This window comes from Plectropomus leopardus, chromosome 7 (assembly GCF_008729295.1).
Source record: "Plectropomus leopardus isolate mb chromosome 7, YSFRI_Pleo_2.0, whole genome shotgun sequence".
Lineage (NCBI taxonomy): Eukaryota > Metazoa > Chordata > Actinopteri > Perciformes > Serranidae > Plectropomus > Plectropomus leopardus.
Genome location: NC_056469.1, coordinates 26349439 through 26370585, shown reverse-complemented (window position 1 = coordinate 26370585; position 21147 = coordinate 26349439). Strand labels below are relative to the sequence as shown.

The following is a 21147-nucleotide window of genomic DNA, read 5'->3' as shown; positions in this document are numbered from 1 at the left end:
CACTTCGGGTTTTTCCTTAAAATCAGAAAAAGATTATTTACATAAGTGCTCCCGACCCTGGAAATAGTGGGTTAGTGCATTTCTGTTGGACCCTCGTGGTGCTCTCTTTGGTCCTGGAGGTCCCTGTTGCATCTGAGTCAGAACTGTCTCTGTGCCTGTAAGAGGTGGACTCAACAAAATGTGGTAGTCATTGTGGCAAATTCACTGTTGTCATGGCAGCAAAACTTGGGCTCAGTCCTCATGGTTCTCATCTTCTCCTCTTTGTTTCCGTGCGAAGAATCCCATCTGACGAGAAGTAAAAGAGAGATTTTTGTTCTGTCTACAGCACATGTATTTTCTGAATAAATTTGAAGGTAAATGGAACAAAAAATACCTTCCATAGTATGAAAATGATGAGGGCCAGTAACAGCAAACCTCCAATGATGCTACCAATCAGAATCCACAGGGAAATGGGAATAGCCCGACCCTTTAGCACCTCCAGTACTGTCTGCAGAAAAATAGATGGGAAAAATTAGAGAAGATAAATGCCACTCCAATTCTGCCCGTTAAAATCCCGCTGAAGTCTTCTTACCTCCCTCCAGACTGTTTCTGTGCCAAGTGTGATGAGGTTAGTCTCCTTAGCTGCGAGGCGATAAGCACCTATTATCCTCACTGACTTATATTTGGCCTACAGAAAGATACATAGAGGTGATGACCAGTGTTTGTGTCACAGGACAGAAAAATTCAGGGCTTAAATGGGCATCTGTGTTCTGTGGTGTAACTCACTTTTCTGAAAAAATCATCATGAACTCGCCGGCTGACGCGGATGATGGCGGTCTGCCCTCTCAGAAGCTGCTGGACTTCACACACGATCTCTGTGCACCATGACCTGCTGCAGTTCTGAACGTAAAGATATAAACAGGCATGTTAGGTGAATACTTCTCCCACAAAATCATCATCTGTCTTTTAGTCATTTGCTGTGTGTTATGCTGAATTCATGAAGAAAACTTTCATTTTCTCGCATGCCTCCATGGTGAACGGAGAATCTGAAAACTGAAAATTCTTGATGAACTGAAGTAAATAGGGGCCATGTTAAACAGCAAAAGTTTATCAAAGCACTTGTTTACAAACTCTCAAACATCTCCCGCAGTATTATCCAATCCATTACCAGGCAAGATGAGAAAGTAGCGCAGGTAGATGCAGAAGCCAGTAGCTCCTCAAATCCTTGCTACCTTTTTTGCTATATTTTTCTATTTTTTCGACACCATGGCCCCTTCTGCTGAAGCCCGACTTTTCTATGATAGAGAAGCACTTAACAACATCGGGAAAAGTGGTGTGGGGTTTGGACTGAATGCAGCAGACCACAAAAGGATCCCCATCAACGGTATATGCCAAGCGGCCAGTCAGACCAGAGGAGAGAAACGAAATGGAAAGCGCTGAACAAAGAGGGGGGGAGAGCCGACATCAGGGCAAGGCTGACCCGACATGGAGCTGTTCCTCTACCAAGCCGTCATCTGACTAATGTCTGGTCGTAGGAGGATAAAGTGGATGAGATATGATTGGGGCTCACTCAGCAACGGGAAATCAGAGACTGTTCTACGCACATCTACACAGAGACATGGTTAACCCCTAACATCTCGGATCAAATTGTTTCACTGGATGGGGGAATCTTGTTCAGAGCTGACAGGACAAAAGACTCCAATGCAAATTCAAAAAATGCACTGCCATCAGCAGCAACATGCCTGAGCAACTGCATGGAATTTTCTTAGTAGCTGGTCATTTTAATCAACTTATCCTTCAACTCCAAAGATGGAGCAGGATCAAGGACAAAATTTAATTTTTTTAACTATGCTTAAAAAATGACTAATAAATATACCTTGTACCTTGGACCTCAATGCAAAGCAGCAGCAGCTCTACGTCAAGTTTCCTCCAGATGTCTGAGCTCCTCACCCTATCGCTATGGCTGAGCCCAACTGCCATCTGATTAAACTAATTTTGGACGCTTGTATCTGTGATCTCATTCCCAAATCTTATGACTGTAGGTGAGAGTCAGAACTTAGATGGACCAATAAATCGAGAGCTTCGCCTTCAGCTCAGCTCCCTCTTCACCACGATAAAGTCCGGACCAACACCTGCATCACTGCAGATGCCACAACAAACCACCTGTCCATCTCATGCTCCATTCTACCCTCACTGGTGAACAACACCCTGAGATGCTTGGAACTCCTTCGCTTGGGGCAGTAACTGTCTCCCAACCCAGAGGCGGCACCGTTTACCGGCAGACAACCATGAATTCCCACAGACAAAGTGGCGACAGTGACAAGGAAAAACTCCCTTCCAAGAAGCAGTAACTTTAAGCAGACCCAGACTCTCTGGTGGGCGGCCATCTGCTGCGACCAGTTGGATATACTGATGCTGCACAGTGTTGAGTAGCTGCAGGGCCTCACCAGTATGTCATTCTGCATCATGTCTTCAGGATGAAGGGAGCGAACGTCTCTCTGTCTGGCCTTCAGCTGGGCCAAATCACTCAGCACGCTGCAGTTCACCCCTGTGGCCTACGGGACAATTTAAATATGTCAGATATGATCTAAATGAGAGACTTGCAACACTCACATGGCAGCAGTACTCACGTTGTATGAAAAGACCTCTGTGACGGTCATGAAGAGTCTGTCTCCTGCAGCCACAGAGGGCAGATGCAGCCTTAGCTCCAGATTACTCACAGAGTAACAGCCGAGGTTCTGCAGCTACAGAAATGAAAAAAAAAGCTCCAGATTTGCTTCATCTTGTTTTTTAGTGTCACTGACTAGCTTTACAATAACTCAAAGCTATTTGATGCATTAATGTTTATAAAAAAGCATGTGAGCTTTACCCTGAGGTGTGTGTAGAACTCCGGTCCAATCGCCTCCGACACTGTCCGAGTGGGGTGGACCTCATATCGGTTCAAATTAGAGTCACTGCAGAGAAAAACAGAAGAATAACCACATTAATACACATATTTAAAGGAACAGTGTGTAAGATTTAGGGGGCTTAAGTGGCGTAGGCTGAAATTTCTCCCAGTTAGAATTCCTCAAGTGTTTGTTGTACAGGAGATTTCTACTGGCAGCCAAATTTTCTATTCTTCTTCAAAACAAATGCACCTGCTGATTTAAACCAATAAAAACACTAAACAAAGCAGTTTATGTTTCAAATCAACTATTGGCAGAGGTCCCTTCTTCTTCAAAACAAACGTATGGAGTGATTTAAACCGGTAAAAACACATCAGTGTTTCTCTGACCCTGTTTGGCATGTCTGAGATGGACCGCTAGCCCAGCACTTGCGATTGCGTGCTCACGTTTTTAAAAAAAGTAAAGAAACATTTCGGAAGGTTTTTTTCCAGGAGCAGAATTATCTACAGAGGTGTCTTCTTCTCCAAAACCAATATATCCAGTGAATTTTGACCCAGAAAAGCAGCTTCTCGTTAAAAAAAAGGTTTCCAGACTCTAATGACAGAAGGGCTTCAAACTATGGCAGCCAATGTGAAAAACAATTAGTCCTATCAAGAGCCAGTTTTTGGTTTGTCTGTTCTATGTTAGAGACGTGGAGTAGCATCATGGAGGTTACCTTATGTAGATAAAAAAAGGCTTATTCTAAGGTAACAAAATAACAATAATTCTCATTATCAGGTAATTACACACTAAAGAAAACACTATATTTGATTTCTGCCAATATATCCCCCTAAATACTATACACTGGACTTTTAAAGTAGCTAAAATATCTGATTATTGATTAATGCATACAGTATTTTGGATACATACCTGCTAACAAACAAGTCTGGTTCATACTGAACAAAACTCTGCAGCTGAACACTGTTGTCCCCCAAAGTATCTTCTCTCTCCACACTGTCACTGTAAAAGAACCAGAGGGTTACATAAACTCTGGCACTTTTCACTGAAGACTTGTAATCTCTTGTTGTGGAAACAATATTAAAACCCTCATGTTTATCGAGGCTTTCAGTATTAGTAGCAGTAGAGTTACCTAGCAGCATGAAGCTTCATCTGCACTCGACTGTGCAGAGACGTGCAGCTGAACTCAAACTCCAGCATGAAGTTAACCTGCAGACAAAAGAAGAAAACGGGTTGCTGAAGTGACACATTTCACCTGGAGGAACTGAAGTATGAGTGGGCTGAGTCAAGAGAGTGATGCAGCTTTTTTCTCGTCACGGACATACTTTTGACTGGGAGCGAAACACTGGATAGCTGACGTTACACGAGTGGCTGTTGGCACCAAGTGCTGTACACTCAATCTTAAAGTGGGCATCCTCCTACATGAAATGAAAGCGAGAAAAAGAAATTTTGCATTAGTTTAGATTTGTTCAAACATGTATGGTGAGTTATATGTAGCAGTATATGCTTCACCCTGATGCTGAGGCTGGAGAAGTGCAGGTTGCGTGAGTAGTGCAGCGTCAGGCTGGTGTTGTAGGCGTTTTCCAGTCTGTTCTCAAGCTGCACCTCCACCGCCAGACGCCTACGAGGACTGCGAATCACATAAGGCTTTTGTCTGTGGAGGAAACACAATGAAAACTCACTGAAACCGAACAACTGAGGAGATGTCTGATCTTGTCATGTGGAAGGAAAAGAGAGAATATCCCTCAAATCTGTACCTCGTCCCAGAGATGTCCATATGAGCTTGCAGCACCAGGTCTGTTGTGCACACATCGTCCTCACCGCAGTCTTTAAAGAACTGGATCTGCAGAGGTCAAAGTGGAGAGGACAACATGTTGTCGAAATGTGTATTTAAAAAAAAAGGGAAAAAAAGCTAGCACTGATGATGACTTACAGATTTTTTGACAGTTGTTGGCCAGCCTTCATCCAACACCGGACCACTCTCTGTGTTATTGATCTTAAACCGCAGTGAGAAGCTGATTGGACGGATGTAATCTGCTGTGTCCTGCAACAAAGATGAAATAAAGTCACTCAGTTTGTCTGCTGCTGCATGTGCATGAACGACTGTCAAACTTGTGTGCACCAGCACTCACATAGACGTGGAAGGGCAGCTTGTAGCAGAGAGTTTGTCCTGTGTGAACTCGCACTGCCAGCTGGGTCTGTCTGTGGGAGCTGTCGTCAAACAGCGCCCTCGCAGACAACTTCCTGTCATCCAACATGGCTGACACCCACAGATCTGAGGAGAGAGCAGGTATTTGGGACAGATGGTGAGTGTTGGAAAATCCCCATTCTAATTATTACGTGCACCAGGCCAATTCACAGCACTTACAGTCCTCGTTTTTAGAGGGTAAAAAAAATAAGTGCCATATACCGAAGCTGTTGCTGTGTGGTCCAGGGGAGCGGGAGACTGTGGTGAAGCAGGCAGTGGCATTGAGACAGGCGGACTCTCTGCCTCCCCTCTGGCAGGTCTTCTGGATGACGTTGATGGAGTGCGGCTGGAAGGACAGACTCACATTGATCTGGACTATGCTTCGAGAGCTGGGGACAGGAGGGACAGTGGATGATAAAACAGGACTTTTAGCAATATGACACCACAGAAAAAATAGGAGCCACTAGATATTTGTTTAATCTACATAGGGATTTATCAGGGCCCAAGGGCAGACTGGTGCAAAGAGTATTGTAATTATCAATGTATAAATAGGAATACCAGTACCAATACCAGTATCCTTAAAGTGATAGCAGTACCAATAGAGTACTTCATTTATACTTTTTTTTCCTACTTCATTCAATACCAATCACGTTAATGTTTTAGTAGCACCCCTGCATGCTTAACTGCAAAATCTATCAAATACACTGCGCTTGACTTTGCCATATATCAAACTGTATTGGTTACAACAGCGGTGGCAGTGGGCCAATCAGACGTTGCATTAAATCGAACAATGCTTACGGTGACTGGCTGCAAGGAACATTTCAGAACAACTTTGTACTGGTTAATTTCGCAGTTCAACCTTAATTGTAATGTAAGGAAGTATTATTATTTATGCAAACAGCTTGTATTTTCAGGTGCTAAAGATGAACATTTATGATACTTTACAAACACATCAGAACTGGTGAAATACTGAGATTATTTTATTGTTCTTAGGCTTGAGTGTGAAAAAACACCCTCATGAAATTCAAACAAAGTAGCCCTAGTGGCATAGTCCACGACGTAAAGGAAAAGCCTTTTGAAACCATATCCTTAAGCCAACATGCAGACCTTTTTAATTTAATCTGCAAGTTTACTGTATTTTTGGCCAATTTTTCCAGGTGCTCATTTCAGTCTTAAGACCTTAACAATAGAAAGTTGTTAAAATGTCGAGTTTTTGTGGAATCAGTTTTGTCATTTTGCATATTTTGACATTCAACAGGAAGTTGTTGTAACTTGAAAAGCATTCAATCTGCCCCAAATTCCTCATGCTTGATAAGAGTCCATGCCAGTATTGAGTCAAAGTAATTGCACCACCTGCTGGAAACAAGAAGTAAGACTTGTGTGAAAAGCATTATGTGATTTACATAAAATGTACATTGTGTGATTTACACTTATATCAGTGTTATCACCTGCGTTGTAGTTGTAGTGCTCGAGATCAGTCTTGGTCTGATGACCACTTTGTGAAATGCTTGGGCTCGTTTGTGACTTGACAGCAGTTTTACTGGCCTGTCTTGTTCTCTACAGAGAGGACTTGGGATGTTATTTCAAATCCAGTCAAAACCACAACTGCAAGTATAATCACTAAATTGCCTATGCAAAAGGTAATTACCTGAGCTCCTTAGTGTTTGTATTTGTTTGCTCATATAAAACAAAGGAAAATTCAGATGCATGAATTTCTCCTCTGCAGTGTCTTTTCTCATAGTACAGTTATACTGTATGGCAATAAAAGAAGAAACAAAGAGGAATCCTCATTTGCGTTCTGTGAGTGTTATTATGGAAATGTGGATCTTTCAGCTTAGTTTGAGGAGTACCTATGGTTTGCATGTTCCACATTTTATCGGAAGTGTGTCATGTAGAATGGGATTCGCACAGGTATGGTTTGATTCTGGACCCCTGAGAGACGTGGTTTTGGCTCAGTCTCGATACACTCTGATCTTGGTCATGATTTGGTCTCAGTTTTGGTGGTCTTGAGTAAAATTCTGCTTGACATACAGCAACATAATGTGTGTGTACTGTGTGTCCTCTAGCCACACACTCCGTGCATTACATAACATCTAATTTGTGCGCACTGTGCCCAACTGTTGCGGAAATGCCTAGCTGCGTCAACAGGTGTCCTGCCAGTATCCCCGATGTTTGGGATGGAACATGGGCCCGTTCATTGCTGCTTGCAGCTTAAATGTTTTTTCTAATTTATTTGTTTCTTTTGGAAGCTCACTGCACTTAATGTGTTGTCTAGCTTTATAATCTCCCAGAGCTTGCAGCTCTAACATATGCGATGCCCTTCCCTCCCTCCACAACTCTGCCACTACCCACCTGAGCAGTACAGCACTGCCCTGTGCTCCCACTGCCAAGTCTATGAGCTCATCTCCATCCAAGTCCAAGCGAGCACTCACACTGCGGCCAAAATACTGCAGGGAGGGGGAAATTGATGATCCTGAAATACGCTGCGAGGATGAAAGGCAAAAACAAAAAATCAGCGTGATTCAATTCTGAAATACATCACTGAAAATGTAAATGTGGGCACATGACGAGTACCTGCTTGTAATTGTGGATGACGTAAATGCCGTCTCCGTGGTAAACATAGATGGCCCCCCTGTGCTCGTCCTCCAGCGGGGCTCCCACCAGCAGGTCAGTGAAGCCGTCATGATTGAGGTCTGGAGCAGCTGCCATTGCGTAACCAAACCTGGCATCCTGAGACTTTTCCTCTGATTTCAGAGTACCGTTGGATACAAAAACCTCCTCCTGGGAGGATAAAGAAGGAGGACAGTTGGAGGTAACAGGATTTAATGAATATTGTGTATTTTCACACTTATTGCATAATACTCAGTGAGGAGAGGAATCAGTGCTGTCTTACCCCACTGAGGGTGTAGATGTAGACTCGACCAGCCTCCTTATTTCCTGAGCCGAGGTACATTGGAGCTGCAACCAGGAGGACATCAGTGATGCCATCCTGGTCGATATCCAGCCCACAAACCTCACTGCCATAGTACGATCCAATCTACAGACAGGGACATGTATGCTCTGTCAGTTTACTGCCACTAGATGGAGTCATTGCGTTAATATCTGACAGATGAGACTCCTGCTGTTTGCTGCTAAATAAATAAATAAAAGTAGCTGAAGGGAGACGAGAGAGCTTTACCTGTTCTCCATTGAGAGCCTGTACAATGTTGACATCGCCCTCATCGCTGAGTTCAAACAGGATGACTTTGCCTTTGTGTTTAAATCGAGGAGCTCCAGCGACGTACAGCGTCTTCCAGTCACCGACTATCACGGATGACACCGTGTAACCTGGAAACACAAATACCGTAAACCTTCAAATAAAAGCCTAGTCCCAATTAGATCGCCACTCCCTTTTAATAGCTTGGTGTCGTGATACATTTTGACAAATAAAAGCCTGTCTCAATTAGAAGCCTAGTTATCATGCAGGTCATTTTTGTAGAAGTTCTTTGGATGTTTAAAACGGGAAACAAGAGAGATGCAAAAAAAGAGATTAGTAGATGTAGAAAACTATTTATAAAAAAGCAAAGGAAAAATGTGCAGTGAACTATATTTCTAATTATATATTAAAATTATTTTACAGAATTATTATCACTTTTGACCATTTTTTTTTCTTTGGTCATTTCTCGCTTTGTTTTTTTTGTTTTACGTTCTTGTCTTTTTTTTAAAGGCAAATTTTCAGGTAATTTTCTTGTACTTTTCACAGATGTCTTGCTCATTGGTTGCTCATTACTTTCTTTCTGTGTTTTTGAAAAACAAAAGGCAAATTTGCCTATGTTTTCAAGAGTTTCAAGAGTCCCATTTAGATGCCTGTCCCGAAATATAAGCCTGTTGAGTTCAATGATTTCAGCAAATAATAGCCCGCGCTATTAACTGAAGTAAATACACATCATCCAACACTGCAAACAAATGGTCTGCAGTTAACCATTTTGACCATGAGACTTAAGTTGATCAGTGTGTCACATCTTGTTGACCTTACGTTTTTGTCAGTGTTTGCATCGTGTTACATGCAGCTGGAAGTGTGGTCTGACTTCAGCCCACTCGAGGGCGTTGGGTTGGAGAGTTCATTCACAACTTATGTTAAGATAAACAATAAGCAAACACGGATGTTTTGGAAAGGATAACATGAATTTTGGAGCTTATTACACTTAAAGAGGTTTCTGTTTAGTACACAGCCAAAACTGGATTGAAGCGAGTAGGTTCCTTTAGAAAAAGGGTACTCAGATTTAGTGTTTGGCAATTAGGTTGTGTGTGATATTAAAGTGTAGGTCTCTGGTTTTGGACTGTTTGTAAGCCAAAACGCAATAATATCATCTTGCGATTCAGGGAATTTAAATCTTATTATTTTCTGATATTTTACGGGGGAGTATACGATGAATGAATTTAATTGGCGAATAATCTACTGATTAGTTGATTGAATCTGAATCAAATCATAACCAAAGTAGCTTGTAGGTGCGGGCTGATTTAGGGCCAAAGAACAAATTAATTCAACCCTGCAGCTCCAAGGCCCCAAGCTGACGGTCGGCTGTCAGTTGGTTTCAGGTCATCAATAAGCATCTCTCGCCCTAGTTTCGGCGTGTGTCTCATGCTGTTGGCCAAAGTCGGCCCTCGTGGGCTTTTTTCCGGCCAATTCAACATGTTGAATCAACGCCTGAGACATCAGAGCCAGTTTGTAAATGAAATCACTCTTCAACTCCAACTGTTGAGCTCAGTGCACCAGAAAAGAAACTGGAGTGAGGAAAACAAACAAATGACTTAATTCAAGAGAGCATGAGATTGAAACAAACTTGTTCTATCAGGTTAGATTATTTGTCTCAGCCATTTTAGCATAAATGGTTCGTAATTGTTGGTGTTATTGTTCGCTGGCGCATGGCACACGTCATTTCTTCTTTCAGCACCGGCTTGTGTTGTTAATGTTCTAACTAGCTAACTCTTGAATCTGTCTTGTTGGTCTCACGTTTTCCCTTAAGTGACAAATACAGACTACAGCCAGCTACTGGTATATGGATTTGTTTCCTGTAATGCAGGTGCAGAACATATGTGCTAGTTAATGGTTGGTTGTTGTCTTTACGACGTATTGCAATACATCTTTTGGCAGAGTCACAGGCGATGTGAGGCAACGCATGGTCGGCCTTCGTCGCCACTAATTCTTTGATATTGATTTGGTGTGTCAGGGTCTTAGTTTCCAGTGTCTGGTCTTTCTACCAACACATTAATGCACCTCTCGGAAGAATCCTTCCAAGCAAAACCACATGATCACACACAATAATCTGTGATAGTGATGCAGTAATGTGCACCAGCACAAGTATGACCATCATGCATCATGTTCAGTGGTGTGATAAGTGGGTACCTAAATAAGCAGCATGATTTTTGAGCTCCAGTGGAAACTCGCTTTCAAAAGCCTCTCTGGGCGGCATGATGCGTCCGTTGGTCCCTTCCTTCAGCACGCCACCATCCCAGTCGTAGGCGCCCACCATCCCAAACAGTATGCCATCCTGAAGAATAGAGAAGCGCATGAATGAGACACACTCTTAAAACACGAGCACTTAAATGAAGATCTACCGGACTTACATTCAGTGTGTGTGTGGAGAAGCCGATCTGAGACATCTCCATGTGGAAGGAGCTCTCGTTGTAGCCCAGAGTGCCTGCAGGTGGACAGATGCAGACAGTCAGCGCTCTCCGTCGTCACGTTTCTTTACACACCTCCTCCCTTCCTTCCTCTCCCTCTCAGGATCTGATCTAGATGGCATCATTACACCCTCACTCACCCTGAGGACCGCAGGTGGCAGACGAGCCTCACCCTTTCCTCTCCTCCTGTCTTTTCCTCTCTGATCTTCCTAAACTTTGAAGGGTGGCATCGCTTTTCATCAGCCTTCCTCTCATGTTCCCGCAACTATTGTGATAGCTGTTCGCTCTCTCTACCGTCTTTTCCTATTCTAACCTTCTCTGCAGGGCCACTGCATATTTTCTCACATGGACTTAATCCTCCATCACTTTCCTCCACCCTCTTCTATAATCTTTCTCCACTACTTTCACATATTCTTGTTTTTCATTCTTCCTCTTTTTTCGCAGGCTCTACTTTCAGTTTAGTACCCTTATGTTTGTTTCCCTTATATTGGCAGAATGATACTTCTAATTTATTAACCCAAAAATGTTAATTAATGTCACAGTGGGCAGATTTCCATTAACCCTCAAATTTAATTCATAATACGCCTAATGGAAAAACGTCAATAAAAAAAGTGTTTAACACAAAAAGAGTTTTTACGCTGGCATTAGGTGGTAGTTCAGACGACTCGAAAAAGCCATATCTTGCAAAACTACAATAGAAACTCTTTTCGCTTTTATAGATCCTATGACGTGCAACACCAGGTGGTGGTAATGCGACTTTATGGATGCCAAGTAAAACAAAAAACACAAAACTTTTCCCCCGTTATAGGGGTTTAATATGTGAGATTTTCTTTAGTCGATGTGAGGGTCTAAGAACAGAGGGATGTCGTACGCTGTAAAGCCCTCTGAGGCAGACTGTGATTTCTGATAACAGGCTTTATAAAAAAAACTGACTTGACTTTAATAACTGTAAAATATTGTATTTTTCACCAGTTCTGACACATGCAAAGTTTCATGAGTTTCTGATCACCTTATCCCTTAAAAAATGTGGTTAATTTGAGAGAATAACAATATTTCTCAGTAGGGTCCTTGCACTGGTGTTCGGGCCCCAATAAAACTTGACATATTTTTTTTTAGAAAAAGAACCCAGCTGATAAATCACATAGTTTGCAACACCAGAGATATTTGGTGTAAATTATAATTTATTTTTTAAACAAACCTTCCAGAGTGAAGATGCGATCTCCCAGTGCATCCACGATGTCATTGAGCGCAGCTTCATCGGTCACATTGAAAAAGTACTTCTCTTCAGGGTCGCTGGCAATAGTCTTGATCTCTTTAATAAACGTTTCAGGGTCCTGCTGCCGGCGGATGTAGTGACCAAGAACCTGAAAGCCAGCGTGAGAGAAAGAGAAAATACAGTAAACGAATAAGCAGAAAACACTGGCTCTATTAAACATTGATGGATTAAGCTGAAAGCAGAAAAAGAGGGTTAAAGCGACAAATATAGAGCACATGCACAGACACTTTGGCAGGTATCAGATCAATTACTTCTCCATGTTTCTGACGGACAGTGAAGAGAAAGAGACAGATATCATAGGGGTCAGGAAGAGAAAAGAGGGCTAAGTACTACACATGTAACCCAGAGATGCAGGATTGAGAATGAAAATAAACACACTCCATAACTGCGTCATTACCTGTGTAATTTAATAGTAATTAAGCAGTTACTTAAAGTCAACAAATTGACTGGAAAACCTAAGACCGAAGGAAACTGTGGTCACCAGGGATTTGTAAATGAGGAGCGCAGGCCTAGCAGCGAGGTGAGGAGATGTCGGATGCAGAAGATATACTGTAGCAGCAGCGGCCTGTGGCTTAACGCCTGAAGTACAAATGAGAAAATTCCATAAGAGAAACCAAACCCAAGAATCTCCCCCTGTGACTCCGGCTGCCAAGCAAACTAAGGAAATCCTCTGTTTTTGAAGGGCAGGGGATGCAGAGGGGTGTAGTGTGTAACGTGAAGAGAGCCTACATATAAATATGTACATTAAGATCTTATAAATTCCACTCAGGCTGCCAACTGCTGCTGGCTTTTACAAAGTCATGAACAGACAAAGAGAAGAATAATGACAAATGTAATGTAAAGCACATTTCCAGATTTAAGGGACTTGGAAGCACAAAGGAATTTGAATACATACACACACACCCACACACATACATACAAACATGCACACACACACACACACACACACACACACACACACACACACACGTGCATACACATAACATATAATCTAACATACATACATGCACATACACATAAATTCAAACACACACACATACATACATATATGCATACAAACATACACGTATATATAAAAATCACACACATTATAACATACATACACACATACATACATACATATAAGTTACAAACATAAATACCTACATACACAAACATACACATACATACATACATTAACACATACACATATATACACATTATGTACATGCATACATACATACATACAGGCATGCATGTGCGCGCGCACACACACACACACACTACATATATGTATACATACATATGTACATGGCTCTGCATAAACTGCTCCCCCATGAACACACACTTCCAGCCCCTGATCTGCACTGATGTATAAAACACAGTTGTCAGTGACCGTGCTCTTGTTTTGAAAGTTCTGCCCTCCCCTGTGAGCCATTTTCACTTCACGCATACACACACTACCTACACACACAGGCAGCAGCACAGAGAGCACCATCACAACATGGCCACTGTAACAAGTAGTACTTTCCTGTCAACACTTATACTTTTTGGGGAAACTCTTAACCGCAAAATCCAACTCATTCTCCCTTGTTTTCGTCATCTAATTTCTTTTTGCATTTCAGGCCGTGTATACAACCATTGCTCTATCCATACCTCTATCGCTGCCCTCTCTCAGATTAAACTTTTGGTCACAGAGTATTATGTTGTACCCATTCCAGATATTGTTGTTGTTATTGTGGACAATCTGCTCACCTCACAGTGGACAGTTTGGGGATTTTTGTACTTGGTAGAAACTAGTTCCAATGAAAATGGGAGCATTTTCTGGGAATTTTGCTGTTGAATTTCTTAAGAATGGCATTGTTGGTCAGCCTGTCTGTCGAAAACTTTAGTCTAGACTGAAATATCTAACCCTGGATGTATTGCCATATCTAATTTAGTTTAAATAGTCATGGTTCCCAGATGATTAATCCTAATTACTTTGGCAATCTCGTGACTGATCATCTAGCACAAATTTGCCATTTTTGGTTTTTAGTTATTGGTTGTTTTCCTTTAAATGTGGTAAATGAGGCACTAAGAGGAGGCAGAGGAACATCCTTCTTCTCATGCAAACTGTAATAAAGGCTAATCGATAATATTTTTTCTTATAGTAAATCTTCCAAACAGAACAATTTAACCAAACTATATAATAATCCAAACCTCAGGACTCTCAAAACACTGTGACAAACTGTAACTTGTAACTGAACTTCTTCATCCTTAAAGTACTATCTGATCTTCATCATTTGTACATATTTCTATAGTGGCAATTCTCCATGTTGGCTCATGTTCTCTTCTGTGGTCCCAGTGGAGTCTGGAGGCTCCCCAGCTTCTCTTGTGGGAAAGGGAGGGGTCTGCAACCAGTCCTGCCACTAGAGACTGTCTGCCCTCGTGCCACCGCTCAGTGTGTGTCTGTGTTGAGGGGGTCGGGCGGGGCTGGAAAGGAAGAGTTTTTGTTCCCTCTTGGCTATTTCAGTCGACCCAAGGGGTTCATTTGGCAATTTAAGGATGTTATTTTGGGGGGAGTGGTGGTGGTATTGTGTGGTTGCTTGAGGGTGTATATGGTCAGCATACCACTTTCACACAATGTGTGAAGAATGTCAGGGATGCTCCGCTCTCCTCACTGATAATGTAGGTTAGTTGTTTGTGTGTTTCCCACAATATGTTCATGCTTGTCACTGTAGAAAACTCTTGAATCAACATTTTGAGCATCAGGAGACCCCAAAACCAGAGGCAGGGACTTGATTTACATGACTCACTTATGTCACTAATTTGATGACTTTAGACTCAGCTTTACATAAAAAAAGACTTTTACCTTGTCTTGAATGTGAACACCAATGACTCATGACTTCTCGTGGACTTGAGCCTATTTACTTGAGAATATTTGATACCTTTCCCCAAATATTGTCCAAATGTTGTTGTTTAAGTGTGGCACAAATCAATTCATGTTAACCAACTTTAACGCTATTAATTCCCAGCAAGTTGATACTTAAGATCCACCAATCAGACGTATCCAGTCAAGTTCCAGGAGAGAACCGTAAAGAACTGTTGTTACGTCATGATCGCAATTGGAAAAAAATGATACCAAAGATAAGAGTTAATATAAGAGTTCACATAGCCTACAAAATGAAAATGGTGGTGAACAAAAAAGGAACTTCAGTATACAAAATCTGGGGTTGAAAATTAAAGACTAAGACGCAAAGAGTTCCAACTAATGTTAGCTTAAGAGCTAAGTAACTATTTAACAAATAAATATATTATATTCTCAAAAGCTTTCATGATTTTTGTAAATTTAATGTATTATTTTAAAATGGCACAACATTTAGGGAAGAGCGCATCATGTCTAGGACTTAAAGATACTTAAAGTCCTATATTATCCTATCCTGTCCTAGAGTGCATTATGACTTGTTTAGGACGCAAAACTCAAAGTTCAGGACTTGGAACTTGCAAATACTTCTTGTGACTTGCAAAACATCGACTTGTTCCCACCTCTGCCTAAAACTCACCAGCAGGGTCTCTAAGCAGAATGACACTTGAAGTACTCACAGCGATGGCATATCTGGTGATGTTTCTGTTTATGCACTCGTCCAAAGCGTCTTGTAGCTCCTCCCCGTCATGTGACTCTCCGTCCGTCACCACGATCATCACCTTGGTAGCGCCGTCCCTTGCTCCACGCTCGGCACTGAATGCTTCCGTGCTACGAAGAAGAGGAAAAAACAGAAGATGAATATAGTTTGCTAAAACATCGAGCTGAGTGATCTCAAATCAAGAGTGCAGGAAAGAAAGAGAATAAAAACAGAAGTAGAATGAAAGGAGTGGAAGAGCCTGAGGGAGAGGGAGGATGCCAGGGAGTATCACTCACTTTGGTTCCTAAAATCCCAAATAAACATCCCCTATAAAATAATATACAATTTAAAGTGCTTCTCTGAGAAAAATGAGCGACCAGTAAAACACTGAGAAATTGAAGTTCATTCCCATTAAGTCAGAAATATAAATGGTCCAAATCACAACTGGACTTTACCACAACTGTATTACTCATGCTTAACACACATATATTAGCTGCCAGTTGACTCAAATTGGTCATCGCATGCAGCGTGCATGTGTCATTGCACTCAGCGACCGCATCTGTGCATACCCATCCGGTTGTGCCATGATACAGAGAGGAAACCTAAATGACAAACACACACGAACGGACGCAAGCCGCACCCTGTTTGTCTGCAGGAAACCTGTTCTCAGTGGGACCTGATTCAAGCGTTGAATAGGGTTGGTTAGCCTCAGACCAACACACACACACATGCAATGAACTCGGGAGAATAGTCACTGTGAGTGAACTCAGTCATTTTCAGGCCTAACTCCAGCCCTTGCCTAAATATAACATTGTGGTCAGCCGCAAGAAACTCAGAGTTAAAAACAACCATTTCCCCTATGCAGTCTGCAAATTACATAGGGTGCCGAGAAGGAGAGGAGAAAACAGGAGAGAGGAGTGGAAGAAAAATAACGGAGAGGAGCAGATAGATTAGAGTAAGAGACTGGAGAAGATGGCAGACAGGTAAATAATAAGGCTCAAAAGATAGAAAAAGAGCAAGAGAAAAGAGACAGCAATGGAAAAAACAAGTAAGGTAATTGCAAGGGAGAGAAAAGAGTTGGTAATCCAAATTAAAAGAATGATAAAAGACAGTGAAATGAAGCCAAACATTGCAACTGAGAATTGTAAATCCTGCTCTGATGTGGTATTAATATTGGTTGATTTACACAGTGAAATAAAACTGCTGGGAAGAGAGAAACGAGCATGAAGGAAGGGGGAAGGAAAGTTGTGCAAAGGAGAGAAAAGATGAGACAGACATAAATAGTTAAGAAGAGAAGGAAAGAAGGAAGCGCAGAAGAATTAGGATGAAAGAAACAAGGAGATGTGAAAGAGGGAAGGGGAGATGAAAGAGGGGAGAAAGTGAGGGGAGCTAATTGGGAGGCCTGCTTGTATTTACAAGCCATTTTATGGAGTCGCAGCAGTGTGGTAATGACACGGCGCAGTGGTCTGCGTGTGTACTTTTGTGTGTGTGTGTGGGTGAGCCGGAGCGTCTCAGACGGGTGGAGCGATATATAAAAATCGGTGTTTAATCCAATTGTAGAGGGCTTTTTGATCTTCATGCATCACTCTGTCATCTACTCTGAATTCTGCGCACTCCATTCTTGTCATTTTCATGTCAACATCACACTGTGGGAAAGCTCAAAGCAGCTGACTTTTTCCCTGACACACATATATGTGCATTTATGTATATGTACCAAGTCTTCTTGAAGAATCATTAAGGAAATGCACTATTTATCTTTATTGCCGTGATTTAGATAAAGGATCAATACAAGTCTGTATGAATATATGAAGCTGCAACCAGCAGCTGTCAGCGGCTAACCTGCCACTGCCTGAAGGTAACATTATCCACCCTAAAAGCCCTTAAAAAGCTCATTAATTAAAGGTCTAGTGTGTAGGATTGAAATTGGGATTTTAAATGAAAAAGTTGGTCCAGTCAGTGTTTGGTACTTCAATCACTGTTTCCAACTGCGTTTCCCTTGAGTGATGTTATGTGATTTCTCCTCTTGTGATAACATTATAAGAAGCATGGCGATGGATGTTCAAAACATCAGCAGGTTTATTTCTGCTGCAGCCACCACAGTAGCCATCTTTATTTCCAGTTAAAGGCGACGTAGGCGTGTTATGTGAGCGATTATGGAAAGCCTCATACATGGGAGGAGCCACGTATGTAGGATTTCTGGGAGGTGATAGTCCACGATTTCGCAGAAGAATCGTGGATGCAAAACTTCCGGATGATTAGCTCAACTTTTGAAGAGTTATGCAATGCAATAACACCTCTTGTAGCGCCCGCTGCATCATGTCTGAGGGAACCAGTTCCTACCGACAAGTGCATCATGTGATCTATAAAAGTGTTTCCATTGCAGTTTTGCAAAATATATTTTTTTTAATCGCCTGAAATACCACCTCATGTGAGTGTAAAAACTTTAATTTGATAGATGGGAGGGTTTTTTTTTTGGAAACTGACATGTTTCCATAAGGTGTATTTTATATTATAGTAATGGAAATCCGCCTTGTGAGAGGGTTTCATACTTAAGTCTTTACAAAGACTTCCAGTGTAAGATAAACATAAGTCCTCAAATTTTTGACTCAAGTCTGAAGTCTTAAGTCTACAGCTCTGTGTGAGTGTGTGATTATCCACACAGAAGTCATCAAAGCATCCAGAGAGATATATTTAGGAGCTATTTTAGTTAAGTGCTTGGGTTTAGGGTTAAGTTTATAATAAGGATGAGGTTGGGGTAAAGGTTAAAGGTCAGACATGCAGGGCAGAGGGTTAAAGTTGAGGCCGGGGGACTAAATGCAGTCAGTGTCAGCCCTCATGTGTGTATGTGAATGTGAGTGTACGGTGCAGGCCTCTGATCGGTACGTCTGTGTTCATCCGTGCATGTGTGTACTGTAGGTGTCTGTGTGTATTTTTACAGCTGTCGGAGCACTACTTGGCTGACCGGGCTGGGTCAGACGGTGCCACACCTGCAGCCGTGCTGAGCCAGCAGCCGACTGGTCCAGCTCAGCTAATCTCAGTGTTTTTCTACCCCGTCACTTTCCTGCCGGTGCCAGCTCTGCTATCTGTCCATCTGAGTGTAGGTGTGTGAGAGCTGTAAGTCAAAACAGAAGCTGCTGTTTTTTGTTATGACCTCCTCTAGATATCAAATGAATCCAAATGAAACTATTTGAAAAACTGTAACTTCCAATAGAGAAAACGTTCTCTTTAGCAGATTAACTCTTTAACACCTGGATCAACATCAGCCTTCTTCTGCTGCATTCAGATGGTTTTCACGAGCATTTAAACCTCTGAAACCTGAGAAAAATTGGTTTGATTTGAAAACACAGGAAAATAACAGGATGAGCAACTTAGCAAGAAAGAACCAGCAAATGTCCTCCAAGAAATTAGAAAAAAGTTGACAAGGAAATGATCTGAAAATTAATGAGAATTATTAGATATTATCAAAAACATAAGGGAAAATGTCCAGAAAACTCTATTCAAAATTCTCTTAATATATATTTCAAATTATGTGATATGAAAAAAAGTCATTAAGTCATTTTCCTGTGTGTGTGTGTGTGTGTGTGTGTGTGTGTGTGTGTGTGTGTGTGTGTGACTGTGCACACACACAGACTGAAGATGATGAATGAGTGAAATTTTTGATGCAACTCCTCAGTTCATGTAGTCATTTGATCACACACACACACACACACAATAGAGAAAACGTTCTCTTTAGCAGTTTAACTCTTTAACACCTGGATCAACATCAGCCTTCTTTTGCTGCATTCAGATGGTTTTCACAAGCATTTAAACCTCTGAAACCTGAGAAAAATTGGTTTGATTTAAAAACACAGGAAAATAACAGGATGAGCAACTTAGCAAGAAAGAACCAGCAAATGTCCTCCAAGAAATTAGAAAAAAAGTTGACAAGGAAATGATCTGAAAATTAATGAGAATTATTAGATATTATCAAAAACATAAGGGAAAATGTCCAGAAAACTCTATTCAAAATTCTCTTAATATATATTTCAAATTATGTGATATGAAAAAAAGAAAAAAGTCATTTTTTTTAAGTCATTTTCCTGTGTGTGTGTGTGTGTGTGTGTGTGTGTGTGTGTGTGTGTGTGTGTGTGTGTGTGTGTTTGTTGTTTTTAAACTTTTTTTTCTTTTGCTTACTGGCATTTTCAGGTAATTTTTCCTGTAGCTTTTTACTAATATCTTGCTAATTTGGGAGCCATTTTTGGTTAAGTTGCTTGTCATCCTCTGCGGATATTTTTGAAAAAAAATTCAAGCTGCTTTGCCCATGTCTCAAAGGGTTAAAAATGACTTCTGAGCAGTTCTGGGTTTCTTTTCTTTGTCATGAGCACCAGTGAGACCTCTGACAGTGTTTCCACCATCTGCTGGGGTGGCAAAGGTAGTAACAGTGAAAGGCAAGGAGTTTTTAGTAGGATTTCCCGTCACTGATGTTTTTATACCACAGTTACTCTATTTTACTGGCTCCATTTTCCAGTCACTGCTTTTCAACTACCTTTTAAATGTTTCTCCTTAACTTCTCCAACTTTTACTTTTAAATGTACCAGAAAACAGGAACTCTCCAATTACCTGTGCGTGTGTGTGTGTGCGTGTGTGTGTGCGTGTGTCTGTGTGTCTGTGTGTCTGTGTGTGCGTGCATGCATGTGTGCATGTGTGTAGAAGTCAAACACCTCTCCAAGACATACACACATCCCAGAAAGGAAGCCGTGGCCACACATCAGGTCTGGGTGTGGTGCTCCAAGTGGGTATGACTTTAATAAAGCAGGAATTTTATTTTGAAAAGAAAGAGATATTTTAAGACTTGGAGGTTTTCATTTAGCCACTGACCCAAAACCTATAGAGTTGTTTCTTTAGACTTAGGTTACCGGTTTAAATACCCCCAACATACTTCTACAAGGCAAAGGTATGAAGGTGATGAAAAACTGGGCAAGAACACAAGTTAAGGGAGTAATTCACCCACAACGTGGCGTCTTATATACGTATAAATCCATTAGTCATTCCATACTACCTTGAATTTGTAAAGAAAACTTCGATGGAAAACGTCAAATATATTGATTTACTGATTGATTAGGGACCAACTCTCAAACAACTTAAGAGCTAGTTTTCTCATCCAGCAGGCACAGAGCAACATCATTATTCATTTAGAGTCATGTTTGGCTCCACTAGGCCAGTATTCATTTTCTTTGTAGTTTCGTTTTTGGTCTCCACAAACTCCTGAGGAGATATTTTCCCTTTTTGCTGCATAATCCTCCACTCTGTCACCAGCTTGCTGTTCACTTTTGTTGCTCTGGTCAATGGACGGTGCTTTGTTTAGGGTTAACTATTTTCAACAAGGCAGCTGACTCACACAATGTCTCATTTTACAGCTAAACAGTGCACTAAATGATGTTTTTGGAAGCATTTGAGGTGAGAAATCAGCAATGAAGTTTCAGGATTTGATGCATATTTAATCAGTGTTTAGTTTGACAGTTTGACCGCAGATCCCTATCAGTGACTAACACTGAAAGCTGTGTTAAAGTCCTTAAATTACACTGAGCCGACAGTTGG

At 41.4% G+C, this 21147-nt stretch overlaps 1 protein-coding gene across 1 annotated transcript in view; it reads right to left on the bottom strand.

Moving 5' to 3' along the window:
* Positions 1-95: 95 nt before the first annotated feature.
* Positions 96-21147, bottom strand: part of itga10 (integrin, alpha 10) — a 34305-nt gene continuing 13253 nt past the window's right edge. Inside the window, exons 8-30 of the mRNA XM_042490260.1 lie at positions 15551-15701; positions 11912-12077; positions 10657-10730; positions 10436-10580; positions 8228-8376; positions 7943-8086; positions 7624-7830; positions 7402-7532; positions 5272-5438; positions 4994-5136; positions 4795-4905; positions 4619-4704; positions 4374-4515; positions 4187-4279; positions 3994-4070; positions 3774-3863; positions 2849-2933; positions 2610-2723; positions 2427-2534; positions 766-879; positions 572-667; positions 374-487; positions 96-285 (exon numbers count right to left, since the gene is read on the bottom strand). Of these exons, the coding sequence (XP_042346194.1) occupies positions 232-285; positions 374-487; positions 572-667; positions 766-879; positions 2427-2534; positions 2610-2723; positions 2849-2933; positions 3774-3863; positions 3994-4070; positions 4187-4279; positions 4374-4515; positions 4619-4704; positions 4795-4905; positions 4994-5136; positions 5272-5438; positions 7402-7532; positions 7624-7830; positions 7943-8086; positions 8228-8376; positions 10436-10580; positions 10657-10730; positions 11912-12077; positions 15551-15701 (2761 nt within the window). The 3' untranslated portion in view covers positions 96-231. The remainder of the gene's footprint in view (positions 286-373; positions 488-571; positions 668-765; positions 880-2426; positions 2535-2609; positions 2724-2848; positions 2934-3773; positions 3864-3993; positions 4071-4186; positions 4280-4373; positions 4516-4618; positions 4705-4794; positions 4906-4993; positions 5137-5271; positions 5439-7401; positions 7533-7623; positions 7831-7942; positions 8087-8227; positions 8377-10435; positions 10581-10656; positions 10731-11911; positions 12078-15550; positions 15702-21147) is intronic.